Source organism: Cyprinus carpio, chromosome B15, assembly GCF_018340385.1.
Source record: "Cyprinus carpio isolate SPL01 chromosome B15, ASM1834038v1, whole genome shotgun sequence".
NCBI lineage: Eukaryota > Metazoa > Chordata > Actinopteri > Cypriniformes > Cyprinidae > Cyprinus > Cyprinus carpio.
In genome coordinates this window covers 22,676,200-22,689,359 of record NC_056611.1, presented here as the reverse complement: position 1 = coordinate 22,689,359, position 13,160 = coordinate 22,676,200, and the positions used below count along the sequence as shown (strand labels likewise).

The 13,160-nt window shown below is 35.0% G+C and overlaps 2 protein-coding genes across 3 annotated transcripts; both read left to right on the top strand.

The window, feature by feature from the left end:
• Window positions 1–534: 534 nt before the first annotated feature.
• LOC109111590 (rho guanine nucleotide exchange factor 28) lies at window positions 535–6,090 on the top strand. The gene is made up of 15 exons (XM_042739855.1): window positions 535–610; window positions 834–1,118; window positions 1,478–1,646; window positions 1,899–2,100; window positions 2,265–2,328; window positions 2,466–2,491; window positions 3,212–3,272; window positions 3,686–3,786; window positions 3,899–4,162; window positions 4,271–4,409; window positions 5,315–5,429; window positions 5,528–5,586; window positions 5,684–5,732; window positions 5,825–5,888; window positions 5,974–6,090. The coding sequence occupies exons 1-9, from the start codon at window positions 589–591 to the stop codon at window positions 4,034–4,036; spliced, it is 1,068 nt and encodes a 355-aa protein (XP_042595789.1). The 5' UTR covers window positions 535–588; the 3' UTR covers window positions 4,037–4,162; window positions 4,271–4,409; window positions 5,315–5,429; window positions 5,528–5,586; window positions 5,684–5,732; window positions 5,825–5,888; window positions 5,974–6,090.
• Window positions 6,091–7,428: 1,338 nt separating this feature from the next.
• LOC109098013 (rho guanine nucleotide exchange factor 28-like) lies at window positions 7,429–13,059 on the top strand. Of its 2 annotated transcripts, none has more exons than XM_042739854.1 (12): window positions 7,429–7,569; window positions 7,647–7,764; window positions 8,884–9,138; window positions 9,225–9,301; window positions 9,409–9,590; window positions 10,066–10,133; window positions 10,208–10,375; window positions 10,453–10,545; window positions 11,380–11,489; window positions 11,751–11,798; window positions 11,879–11,983; window positions 12,732–13,059. In XM_042739854.1, the coding sequence occupies exons 1-12, from the start codon at window positions 7,468–7,470 to the stop codon at window positions 13,053–13,055; spliced, it is 1,650 nt and encodes a 549-aa protein (XP_042595788.1). In that variant the 5' UTR covers window positions 7,429–7,467; the 3' UTR covers window positions 13,056–13,059. The 2 variants fall into 2 exon arrangements, with proteins under 2 accessions (XP_042595788.1, XP_042595787.1); XM_042739853.1 differs by having other exon boundaries at window positions 12,729–13,059.
• Window positions 13,060–13,160: the final 101 nt, after the last annotated feature.

The window sequence follows — 13,160 nt, the reverse complement described above, 5'->3', positions numbered from 1 at the left end:
GTAATTATTAAACATGTTCATCATTTCCACTGATCCCTCACTCCTATCTGCTTGTCATTTATCTTTCTTGTCCCTGTTTTGTGTTTCATTACTCTTCTCCTCCCCATCCTTGTTGCCCCTCACTCACTCCTCCCATATTCTCTGTTTCTTTTAGATTTCAGCTCTCATTTGAATGAGCGACTTCAATCCTTTCTGGTCTTTTAGGTGACTTCATCATTTCATATGACTTTTCATGTCTGAATTTTAATTTTTGGTAAATTGAGCCATTTCTTCCCTTTTTTTTTTTTTTTTTTTTTTTTTTGAAGGTTGAAGAAACAATGAAGCTCAGCAGAAGAGAGGTTCCTATTTATGTGAGTAACACTTTTCCTGTCTTCTTTGCCTGTTTTTAAGATGAAAATATTGTTGATGTGCTTTACGAAAAATAATTACTATGCAGGTCTACAATGAAATATATAAAAGTATTCTATTTTTGTTCTAAATGTTGTGCGTGTGTGTTTAAGGGCCAAGCAAAGGTTTTTGCACTGATCCGTTTTTGTGGTTCTAGAGGGCTCAACTCTAATACACGTTCTGCAAACTAAAGTTCACAACATGCTCTACTTCATTGTTCCAGGTGAAAAGCTATAATAAACAAATAATATAATATAATGTAAAATAATATAATCCATTCTCTATATCTCTTGTCCTAGGGTATATAATATAATATAACATAAATCATAGTAAAGATTTAAAAAAAAAAAATTTTTTACTCTGCTCCCACAGTTTGCAAGATAATGTTCACACAGCTCATGCAAGTGTATTTAGTACTTTCTTTGTGTTTCCATTGTTGCGTTTAGGTCATAACCAGCCGGAGATGGTGCGTGTCCGAGCGTATATATATACAGATGATGCTGTGATGTGTGTGGGTGTGTCTCATCTGACATACGTGGAGGATGATGCGCAGGAGCTGGCTGAATACCTGGTTACCCATAGCGACTGTCTCAGCGCCACTGAGCACAGACATCTGATTGGTCGATATGGTTTGAATGACAGCTCTGCAAGGGTAGATATGGATCAAAGAGTCACACTTGCCCTAGCCAACCTACACACCCCTCACAATCTTCTCGGACAGCCATCACAAGGTGTGTTTGTCATTTATTGTATGCATGTGTGTTTGTGTGTGTGTGCATGACAGCAAAGGAAAATGCAGCACCTGCTTCCGCGTGTTGTATGGATGTGTGTGTGTAATCAGATTTCACTGTTCCTGCTTCACATCCAGATGACACAAATGTCCGGAGATGAGCAGTGGAATTATAAATGCTGAGTCCTAATTGGATTAGAGGTCACCGTGGTGACCATTAATGAGGATGTCCAAAGTGTACTGTCACTGAAGGAGTTTCAGAGACAGAAGAATTGGAATAAATGTCATCTAAATGCATTTATGCAATGAATTAACTAAACTAAACTATTTGTTAATGTGTGTGTGTTTGTGTGCATATAGAATCTCTCCTGCATGTGTGTGTGCGTCTGGGCTTTGTGAGCGTCTCTGAGTTCCTTCTCTGTCAACCTGGCGCCCTGATGACTATCCACTCAGCCAATCAGGATGGGGACACGCCCCTTCAGCTGGCCCAACAGACCAATCAGCACATGCTGATAAAACTCTTCAAGCAGTAAAGTATCCTTATTCCTGTGCAAATAATATTCAATAATGTTTACAGTGTTTTAGTTATTTTACACTTCGGTATGCAAAAAGTCAAGTAATCACTGAAAAACTAAATAATAAAGTTTTTTTTTTTTTTTGATCTGTGCAGTTAATTTTAAACATAAAAATATTCTGGTCAAAATGACCCCTAACACAAAGGGTGCAAATATTTTTAACCCTTTTTTAACACTATTTCTTTTTTACACTTTCTCTCTTGCAGGCCTCCTAACCCATTAGCCACGCCCCTGGCAGGCGTGTCCCAAGTGTGGGCGGGTAAATCCCACCTCCTCAGGTTTAGCCACGCCTCTGGGATGCTGTCTCTCTCTGTGTGTGTATCCAAGTCCTGTACTACTACACAAACCTTACAGTCATCCATATTACTGCTGCAAGAGTGTATGAAGGACTCTGCTCTGCTAAACAAGGTCAGATAATAGAGGTTAAAGGTCACAGATATTAACGATACATTAAAATAAAACGGAATGAATTTAAATTCTTCGGATTGGAATCAGTTCAGTGCTGAATTTGCTTTGAAGAAGGAAAAAGATAATACATTTTTTTTTTCACTCTGTGTATTATACAATCCCAGATCAAAGCTCTGAGAGTGGATACAGAGAGAAGAGCTGAAAGCAACACTCTGTTTTCATTCTCAGGTTAATGTTTTTCCTTTGATTATGAAAATTACATTCACAAGGCTGACTGAATATTATCTAGTTCAAGTACCTGATGAATATATAGTAGTGATGGTAACTTTCTCTTTTCTCTCTCACATTTCTCCCCTTTTATTAAGGATCACCATACTCTCTGCTTCACAATGTAAGTGGCTGTGACAGACAGAAATATTTAGTTACAAAAAAGTACTAACACTCTACAGAAAAATTAGATATGCTAGATGACAAGCTAGTCTTTTCAGAAATTAGCTAGTTACACAGGAAAAAAAATAATGAGCGAGAAACCGCTCCAGACGATTTAGTATAGAATCATGAACCTTTCTTATTTTTTTTTTAGTAGGAAAACATTAAATAATTACACTAATAATGAAGAATGTTCTCGACATTTCCCTTAAACATCAATAGTAAGTCGACCAAAAGATATACACGAAGCGTTTACAAATTAGGACCCTCGTAAAAGATGATACTGAAGTTCAATGAGTCGTGACTCGAGTGAACTGTAAATGATTCAATCAGACAGAATAGCGAAACCACTCCAAATGACTCACTCTGTAAGTGAACAAATCGAATCATTCAGACGAACCGTACATTTTGAGAACCGCTCATTTAAAAGAACCGAGTTCTTGTGATTCAACTAATTCATTAACGAATCGGGCATCGATAATATTATTCCAAAAAGCTGAAAGAGCATATGGGAAATGCCACCTGATTGCTGAAATATTGTCAAATAAAATGTAACGTTGTAGCAAGTGTCAACTCATCCTGCAGCTTCGCCAACACTTAGTGGAAAGTGTCGTTGGATAGCTTTACTGTTTGTTGTAAAATTTCATTTCTAAATTTTAGTCTTGCTTTTTTTTTTTTTTAGGTGTGGTTTAACAATTCCAGTCACGATGAAGATGAGGAACTTTTATCATCTGACGACTCAGGTAATGTTTTATCTGTACATCAGTTCATTTATTTTATGGCTTCTGTAATTATATTGTTAATTTGCTTTCAAATGTACAATAAATGTTCAAAATGTATAGGCCTATGCTTTTTGTCTACTGACAAAAGTCGAAAAAGGTCTATTAGGTGCTAGTTGCCTGGGGCAACTTTTGAACCATTCACAAGACTCCCAGTAATAAAGAACTTTTTTTTAATAAAGTTGAACATTTAATTTTGTTAGAAGGTAAAATGAAATGGTTAGACTGATAATGAACAATGTTCTTAACATTTCCCATACAGAAAGTGTATTAGGACTCTCCCTAAACCTCTGTTAAAATTTCGACTATCTAATCTTATATCCAATGCTGCATGCTTGTGTATCTTGATTTCCAAATTAATTCTTCTGTTTTAGTAGATGGACTCACAACTCATACTGATTCAACAACCAGTTCTCTCACTGACTCCAGTGCTACTGTAACAAACAGCATCAACACTCTGCAGGCTGGTGAGGATCAGGTGAGGTGAAGATTTATTCATAAAGTATCTAGAATTATTATGCATTCAACATTTTTCATGCAATACTTTATGTAACGAAAAATCATTTTTTCATTAGTCAATTTATCCTCAGGAATCTTTTGACTCTTTTGAGTTTGAATCAGACTCTACGTCATCTGAGCAAAACTCTCCTGTCCCAGACAGATTACCCATCTGTAGTCCACAGGACGGTGTGTTCGACTCTTTTTTCCCCTGTGTGTATCTGCATTAGTGTATTCAAGACAGATTGAGATGTGTACAAAATAAAGCATGCTAGTTTTGCAAGGATGTTTTGTTTTTTTATGATTCTAGAGCTGTTTCCCTGCAGTGATGAAGAATCATCCGCAGAGATCAGACGGTATTTGATCTCTCACACCCATGCATACCGACATTTGTGCATAAAATTTGTTCTTATATATCTATTTTAGATTCTTGACTGTTTCACTATTTATTTCCAAATTCCTAGTATGTGTTGTAATGAGTCAGAGGAAGAAGAGAAAGAGAAGTTCATCCCTACATCCAAAAGTGAGACAGAGAAATATAAAGTGAGACGAACACTAAGCTTTCTCAGAAGCCGGATGGTGAACACCAAAATAAAAAACAAGGTAAGAGAAAGACAGTAAAAGAGACGTCCTGTCCTGTGCATCATACTTAAGTTAAATATTTTTTATTTAAAGCTTTTCACGTTTTTACAGAACAACCCCCCACCCCATGCCAGCAAATAAGTAACAAATAAAGTAAATAAATAATGATGATGATGAAAAAAAAAACACAATAATGATAAATGCCTATATATATATGTATAAGTACATATATACACAGAAATATACAATATCCATACATAGTTATGTACAAATACACATTATAAACATCTACATACACATACATTAAAGTCAAATACTTAAAATAAAATGCCAATACCAGTGATTACCCAATTATAGAAAAAAGTGAGTTATTGCACCCTGCAAGACGCTATATAATCTATCATACTTAAGTTAAATGGAAATCTTAAAAAAATAAAACCTTTGATGTGTTTTTAATGTATTTTATATGCAGAAATGTCCACAACAGATCAGGAAAATTTAGGGGAAAATTACATATATAATTTGCCATTTTGTGTTGTGTATTTTTAAATCAATAAATTACAAGAAACCAAAAATAGATAATATAGGATAAAGCATATGTAAAATATATAGGAAATGTTTTTATTGTGTGTGAAGTATATATATAGTACATTTTATAGTACAAAATATATTTAAATTTTTTTCAGTATATGTTCAATGTATACAGTATGTTTTATTCATTATTTCCATTTAGCCTGGCTGTGTAAACATGTACTGTATTTACAATGTTACAAAACAGTTTTGTTAAAAAAAAATTGTGAATTTGCATAGTCTTTTTTTAACTTCCTGTCAGCCACTGTCATCAAAAGATGGCATGATTGATGGTGATTTCTATAATTAGACGATATATCCTGAGGAAGCATGCTGTAATATGTGTTTGTTCACAGGTAAATGCAGAGGTTTCCTCAGCTTTGCATCAGCTCTGCTCACCACAGCCGCGTGTTGAAGCAGCTTGTAATGTCAGTGAGGGAGCTGATGGTGATGAACCACAGCCGTGCACATGTAAGTGTGTGTTTCTTGTACAGAAATATATTTTTACATACATAAAAATGTGAAATAAATGTAAATATACTGGCTTTATGATGTCGTTTCCTGTCCAGACTGCTCCATGATTATGAATGATAAGACCTGCTGTGATTCTGCACCTCTGTGTGTAAAGGTGATTGTTTGTGTTTGTGTGTTAAACATATGACACTTCACTTACAAGTGTGCTTGAAACTATGATATGTGATTGCATTTATTTCCATAACCCACAGAATCCTCATCAGGCACTTCTACAAAGCACTGACTCTTCAAAATTACTATGTGAGAGAGACAATCGTGTTATTCTGATATTATATCATAACCAACCATGTCATGTAGAGTTCATGTGATGATGATGTATATTTCATGAACAGACTCGTCAAGTCAGAGTTCTCCATCTTTGTCTCTGGTCAACGACAACAACAGCATGTCACACAGGTTTGTTTATCTCTTCCATAAACTTTATTTGTCTGTATGTCACTAATGTTTAGATTTTGAGATGCTTTGTATGTTTCTGTTTCAGAAAGCGGAGTAACAGTGAGGGGTGTGGCCATGATTTCACGCTACGGAAAAGCAAGTCTTTTATTGTTTGTTCTTCTGGAAACCCAAACTCCAGTGAGTTCAGCCAGTCACGCCAAACCTGTATGACTTACTTTCTTGTGTGGAAATCAAAAGGTGCAGAATTTTCTGCCTGATTTTTCCATACAATAAAATTAAGTATCATTGAGATACTTTTATAGTTTTTTCTCAATTTTACTAGTTTTTATATTTTCCCTTTTCATTTTAATTGTAAAGTTTTAATCATTTTGATGTGTTTTGTCATTTTCAGTATTTTTTTTTTAAATATGTCTATATTGTTTTTATCAATTTTTGTTTAAATTCTAACTTGAAATTTAACAGATAGTTTAAGCTGAAACTATCTGATATAAAACTGATAGCTGATATCAAATATATTTATATGAATAAATTAAATATACATTTATATGAATACATTTAGATCAATATATTAAATAAACTAAATTCATTCAATTGAATAAATGTATAAATAGTATGTTAAATGTATTTGTATTATGTATATTACATTTATAATATTTATTTTAGTTTTTTATATTTTGTTTCAAGTGGTGAAATGAAATGGGTTTAGGTTTTAGTTAACTATCATAACCCTGCTATTGAGCTCAAAAAATAATAAAAAAGCCATGAATGTAAAAATTTTTAAAAGTATGACTTGTGTATGATTCTTTTTATTTTTGTCAATCAGTGATGATTGGAACCAGTGGCATCCGCTGTTATTGATGTCAAATAACATGATTTTTAACTGAACTGTAGTTTTTCCAAATCACGCATATACCCTAATTAGCTTTTACTATCTCTTTGCCAGATTCTACTGATTCTTCAGCTCACGTATCGTTTGACTACTCTGCTGAATCTTGGAGCGCTGTCGGGGACACTGAATTCAGTAGGACACTGGACAGAGAGGTGGTCAAGAGACAGGAGATCATTTATGGTCAGTGATTGCAAAGCCTTTTAGATTGTTGATATGTTTTTTGATCATTCATGATACACTGGTGTTTAAAAAGTTTGGATGCTTTAGTTAAGCCTAATTTGATTGGTAAGTGATGTGTTTGTCACAGAGCTGATGCAGACAGAATTTCACCACATCCAGACTCTCTCTGTTATGGCTGATGTTTTGAGGCGGGGACTGTTGGAGGAAGTGCAGCTAGAGCAGGACGTGATCGCTCAGATTTTCCCCAGGCTGGATGAGCTCTTAGCTTTGCACAAAAACTTTCTTATAGACATGGAGACCAGACAGCGCGTGTCTATTCACCCAGGAACGCACAAGAACTACATCATAAGACAAATTGGTGATATTCTGTGTCAGCAGGCATGTGACAACCTAAACATCTGAAGACTTGAATTTGATCAGTTTACATATTGTGGCTGAACAAGTACAACTCTTACCTTAGGTTCATTAACATCATTGTGTATGTAGTTTGCAGGCCGAAATGCTTCTCAGATGATAGAACTGTACGGTGATTTCTGCAGTCGACATCCAGAAGCACTGAAAATGTATAAGCAACTACTACAGAGCAACAGGAAACTACAGTTATTTCTCAGAGTAAGTTGATTTAACGCATACTAACACATACAAAACTTTGATTTTTATGGCGATGACCATATTTGTTGCCTCTACAGCAGCAGAGTTCCAACTCTGTCATAAAACGACGTGAAATCCCAGAATTCCTGTTGCTTGTTACCCAGAGAATCACCAAGTACCCTGTTCTGATAGAGAGACTCCTTCAACACACTGATGGTAAATCTGTTTCTGTAGAAGTTGGTAAACTGCTATTGAAGATCAGTTTTTTATGACTAAATATTACTTTTAAATGAATATAATATAATTTACATTGCTATTATTAATGTAAATTAATTTGTATAATTAACAAATTATACAAATTATTATTTTTTTAAGTTAAATTAAATAATAATTTAATTATTTTATTAATTAATTAAATAATGAATTATTGATAATAATATTATATTCTTAATAATTTTAATTATATCAATAAATATTAATTATTTAATAATTAATTTAATAATTATTATTATGTATGACTCCAACACACTGGCGGTAAATCCATCTTTGCAGAACTTGTTAAACTGAATGTTCAGTTAAATATTAATAAAAATTTATTTTAATATATGTGGAGCACAAAACCATCTTAAGTCACTGGGGTATATTTGTAGCAATAGCCAAAAATACAATGTATGGGTCAAAATGAAAATTATGATATTAAGTAAAGATCATGTTCCATGAAAATATTTTGTAAATTTCCTACTGTAAATATATTAAAACGTAATTTTTGATTAGTAATATGCATTGCTACGAACTTCATTTGGACAATTTAAAGACGATTTTCTCAATATTCCGATTTTTTTTGCACCCTCGGATTCCAGATTTTCAAATAGTTGTATTTCTGCCAAATATTTTCCTATCCTAACAAACATACATCAATGAAAAGCTTATTTATTCAGCTTTCAGATGATGTGTAAATCTCAATTTCGAAAAATTTACCCTTATGACTGGTTTTGTGGTCCAGGGTCAGATATTATCGTGAACATTATTATTATTATTATTAATATAATATATAAATATAAATATAATATATAAATATATAAATACATATAAAAATAAATAATATTAGTTATTAATAATTATCATTATTCATGTCAATTACTATACAAAATATAAAAGGTGTAAAAAAAATGTTATTCATATTTAACTGGTCATTCGTGTAAAGTAATATAATAAAAGTAAAATATACGTATGAAAATTTTTTCTTTAAAAAAATTTTGCAAACTGTTATTTCATAATTACACCCAGAGTGATCTGAGTGATCACTTATCCTGTGCTGTGCTGTCACTCCTGTAGAAAGCAGTGCTGAGCGCTATGATATTGCAGTGGCACTGGAGGGTCTTCGGGGGGTGATAGAGGAGGTGGAGCGATGTGTGGGAGATTACGAGCGTGCAAAGAAACTACAAGATATCATAAGTCGCCTAGACAACAAGAGCTGTACCCGCCTGAAGAACGGAGAGATCTTCAGCAAGCAGGACCTGCAGAAAACACACCGAACTCTCACACACTCTTCCGCACTGACCTGTAGGACCACCTCTGGCAGACTGAGAGGTCCTACTGCCATGTGTGTTTCTATTTTTTTTGTCACTAATGTATTATTTAATTCCATTCCAAGTGTCTCTTTCTCTCTTTTACAGATGTTCTTGCGCTGCTCCTCACAGATGTTTTGGCTTTCCTTCAGGAGAAAGAGCAGAAGTTTGTCTTTGCTGCATTGGTACAGAAATATATACATTATATAGTGTTTTTTCTGTCCCTGAGCAAGTGTTTGTGCACTTAAGAAATCAGAATATGAATTCAGTTTTAAATATATTATGTCTTCAGGAGCAGAAGTCATCTGTGATGCCCTTGCAAAGGCTCATTGTGAGGGAAATAGCCAATCAGGAGAGAGGATTATTTCTGATCAGTGGCGATTGCTCTGTGGGGCCAGAGATGTACGAGATACACACACAGACTCGTGAGGAACGCAACATGTGGATGACACTGCTGAGACAGGCTGCTGATAGGTGCGTTAGACCTAGAGAGTGCTTTATAAGTCTGTACGCTACCATTTAAAAGTTTGGTTAAGTGAGATTTTTTTGAAGAAATTTATACTTTTATTCAGCAAGTATGCATTAAATTAATCAAAAGAGGTAGTAAAGACAGGTATAATGTTAAAAAAGATTTCTTTGTTTTTTTTATTTTTTATAAAATGTCACCATTTCTACAAAAGAATTAAGGAGCGCGAGTGTTTTCAGCACTGATAATAATAAGAAATGTTTCTTGAGCAAAAAAAATCAGCATATTAGAATGATTTCTGAAAGATTGTGTGACACTGAAGACTGGAGTAATGGCTGAAAACTGTAATAATATTTCACAGTATTACTGTTTTTACTGTATTTTTGATTAAATCAATGCAGTATGCAGAGATTTCTTTCAAAAACATTAATAAATCTTACCAACCCTAAACCTTTAAACAGTGTATATTTGTATTTGTTTCAGCCTTCCTGATGATAAGACCAAGAAGAATGAGGGGGAAATTGAATTGAAGAAGATACAGAAATTACAAGGTACACATCCATCCATCCAACTGTCTATGACTTTATTATTCGTTATGTCTGATTGCTTGTGTGTGTGTGTGTAGAGGCGCTGTTCTCTCTGGATCTGCAGCTGTGCTCTGTTATTGAGGAGAAGTTAAAGATCTGTAGAGGGACCGGTAGATGGAGTCTGGGTAACTGCCGTCTTCTCGTTCAACCCCACCCTGAAAACACCCCTCAGGGCGTCGCATTACTGACTGACGCACAGGAAGAGGGTAATCAATCTGTCTTGCTCTCTGTAGACAAACAGTCAGGCTTTACTGATCTTCACCAGAGTCTATCTCTTTCCCAGTGGTGAAGCTGGCTATCACTTTGTTGACTTGGCTTTTTCCTTGCATATGGTCACCAAGTAACCATGACAACTTTGGCCAGGAAAGAGCAAACTGTGAGTAATCACATTACTAACACTCAGGCCCCGTTTACACTAGTGCGTTTTTGTTTTAAAACGCATAACTTTTGCTACGGTTACGCCTATCGTTTACACTACTCCGGCGTTTTCGACCCTCGAAAACAGAGACTTTTGAAAGCGCTGAGGAATATTTTTTTTTTTGAAAACTCTGGGGTTGCGTTTCAGTGTAAATGGACCAAAATGGAGACTTTTGAATATTATGGTGTGGCTTCCCATTTTTTTTTTTTGTATTCTTTGTGGTTGTGTTAACAATAACATCATGTGCATTGTTGTACCCATAGATGTATAGGTAGATCCCCCATTCGATCGCTCCAAGCACGTAGACGTGTCCGCGATCTAAATAATAGGGGATCTACCTATTCATATCTATGGCTGTACCTGCATGAATGGTCACATGACATGCGTTTTAGGTTGTGTAGTGTAAACGGAGACCGTTTCTGAAATGCAGACGAGGATCGTTTTCAGTCTAAAACGTCATTTTAAAACGATAACGCACTAGTGTAAACGGGGCCTCAGAGTGTTGCACAACAGAAAACGATTTCATTATTGTTCAAATTACTGTAATTACAACCACATTACAAAAGTATTTCTGACAATAAATAAATACAAGTCTGTCATTTACTCACGCTCATGTTTTTTCCATAAACCTATGACTTAATTTGAGTTATTTAAAGAAGTTATTTAGCTAGTTTTTTAAAATAACCAGTGATCAGTGGCTGTCAAATATATTAGATTTGTTATTTTATTTTATTTTATTTTATTTTATTTTATTTTATTTTATTTTATTTTATTTTATATATTTCTGTCCAGATAATGAACAAAATTTGCCAAGTCGGAGCAGGAGGAGTGCTTTGGTAGGAACAGGGGTGGGGCCTCTCACAGTTGCCCCAATAAGCCCCGCCTACCAGACTTATTTAAAGGTAAACACCTTTGCAAGCAATTTACTATAAATGTGAACTTATTCTTGAAACACAAGCAAAAACCATTCTATGTCAATTGTTTGTAAAACATTTGTATGCAAATTGTCCTATTAAATTCAGTGGAACAATTTATGGTAATGATGAATTTATCAATAATTTCATCAAGATGTTCTGCTCTTATATCATAAATATGGTCTATTTGTCTGTTCAGCATTTATGGTTATAGTAAATGGCATATTTGCATTTTTTCTACCAATCAAGGTAGCAGAGGGTGTTCACAACTTAATCCACATGCTCTACAGTCTGCAGGTGTGAGTAATTAACTTTTAATAGCATCTTAATGTTTATTGGTTTGTATAATTTCTACATATCATACTGTTATTTTGAAGGCTGCTATAGTAATCCAAGACAGCTGCTTTGAAGTTCAAAATCTCCTCCTCCTCGAGGGAGAAGCTCCACCCCAAACTCTTACAAGTGATTATGATGTCAAAAAGGTGGGTGAGGCAATTTTTCTCAGAGTGCGTTTATCTAAAATGTTTATCTAGAATGTGATAGAGTAATATGTTCCACACTCTTAAAGGAATAGTTCACCCAAAATCGAGAATTTTACTCACCCTCAGGCCATCCAAGATGTAAAAGAGTTTGGTTCTTTATTGGAACAGATTTGGAGAATTTAGCATTACATCACTTGTTCACCAATGGATCCTCTGCAGCGAATGGGTGCCGTCAGAATGAGTACGAACGGCTGATAAAAACATCACAATATCCCACAAGTAATCCGCACAACTCCAGTCCATCAATTAACATAAAAAAACAGTCCGTTATATAATAATACTTCCTAATAATAATAAGTCCATCCCCTGTCCTCCCCCCTCACATCGAAATCCACCGACACATCTATTTATCAGTTTTTGCTTGTAAATTGCTTGATTGGTATTTCTCTCCTGATTCAGAAGAAATGAAGAGAATGCCAAATTATGAATAGAGGACTTTTAGCAATGGTTTGAAGTTCAAATTTCTCTTATTGCTGTTCTCATTCTGACGGCACCCATTCACTGCAAAGGATCCAATGGTGAGCAAGGGATGTAATGATAAATTTGTTCTGATGAAGAATCAAACTAATTTACATCTTGGATGGCCTGAGGGTGTGTAAATTTTCAGCAAGTTTTCTTTGTTGGGCCGACTATTCCTTTAATGCTTATTTACATATTTATTGCACTTCCTGTATCACTGTCTCAGCAGCAGAGTTTTGAGTGTGGCGTGGTTGGCGGGACTGAGGCTGTGCAGCAGAAAGAACTGGAGCAGAGAGAGCATGCTGAACTGACGGACAGACTGGCGAAAGAGAAAGAGCAGTTTGAGGAGGAGCTGCGGCTGTTTGAGGAGAAGATGAGGAAGCTGAGAGAGGAGGAGAAGAGAGTGAACGAAGAGAGAGAGAGTTTGAAAGAAGAGGGGAAGAAAGTGTTAAAAGAGAGGAAGAGCCTGGAGACAAAGATAAGACTCATTCAAAATAATTCAAATCATCGTCAAGGCATCTCACCTTCTGTCATCATATCACAGGAGAAGTGATATGCATGTTTGTGTTAAAGTTTTTATGTGAGTTTTACTGGCAGAGTTGGAGACAAGATCAATGCTGTTCATTTTAATGAACTGAAATAGAAAAAACAGCATGTA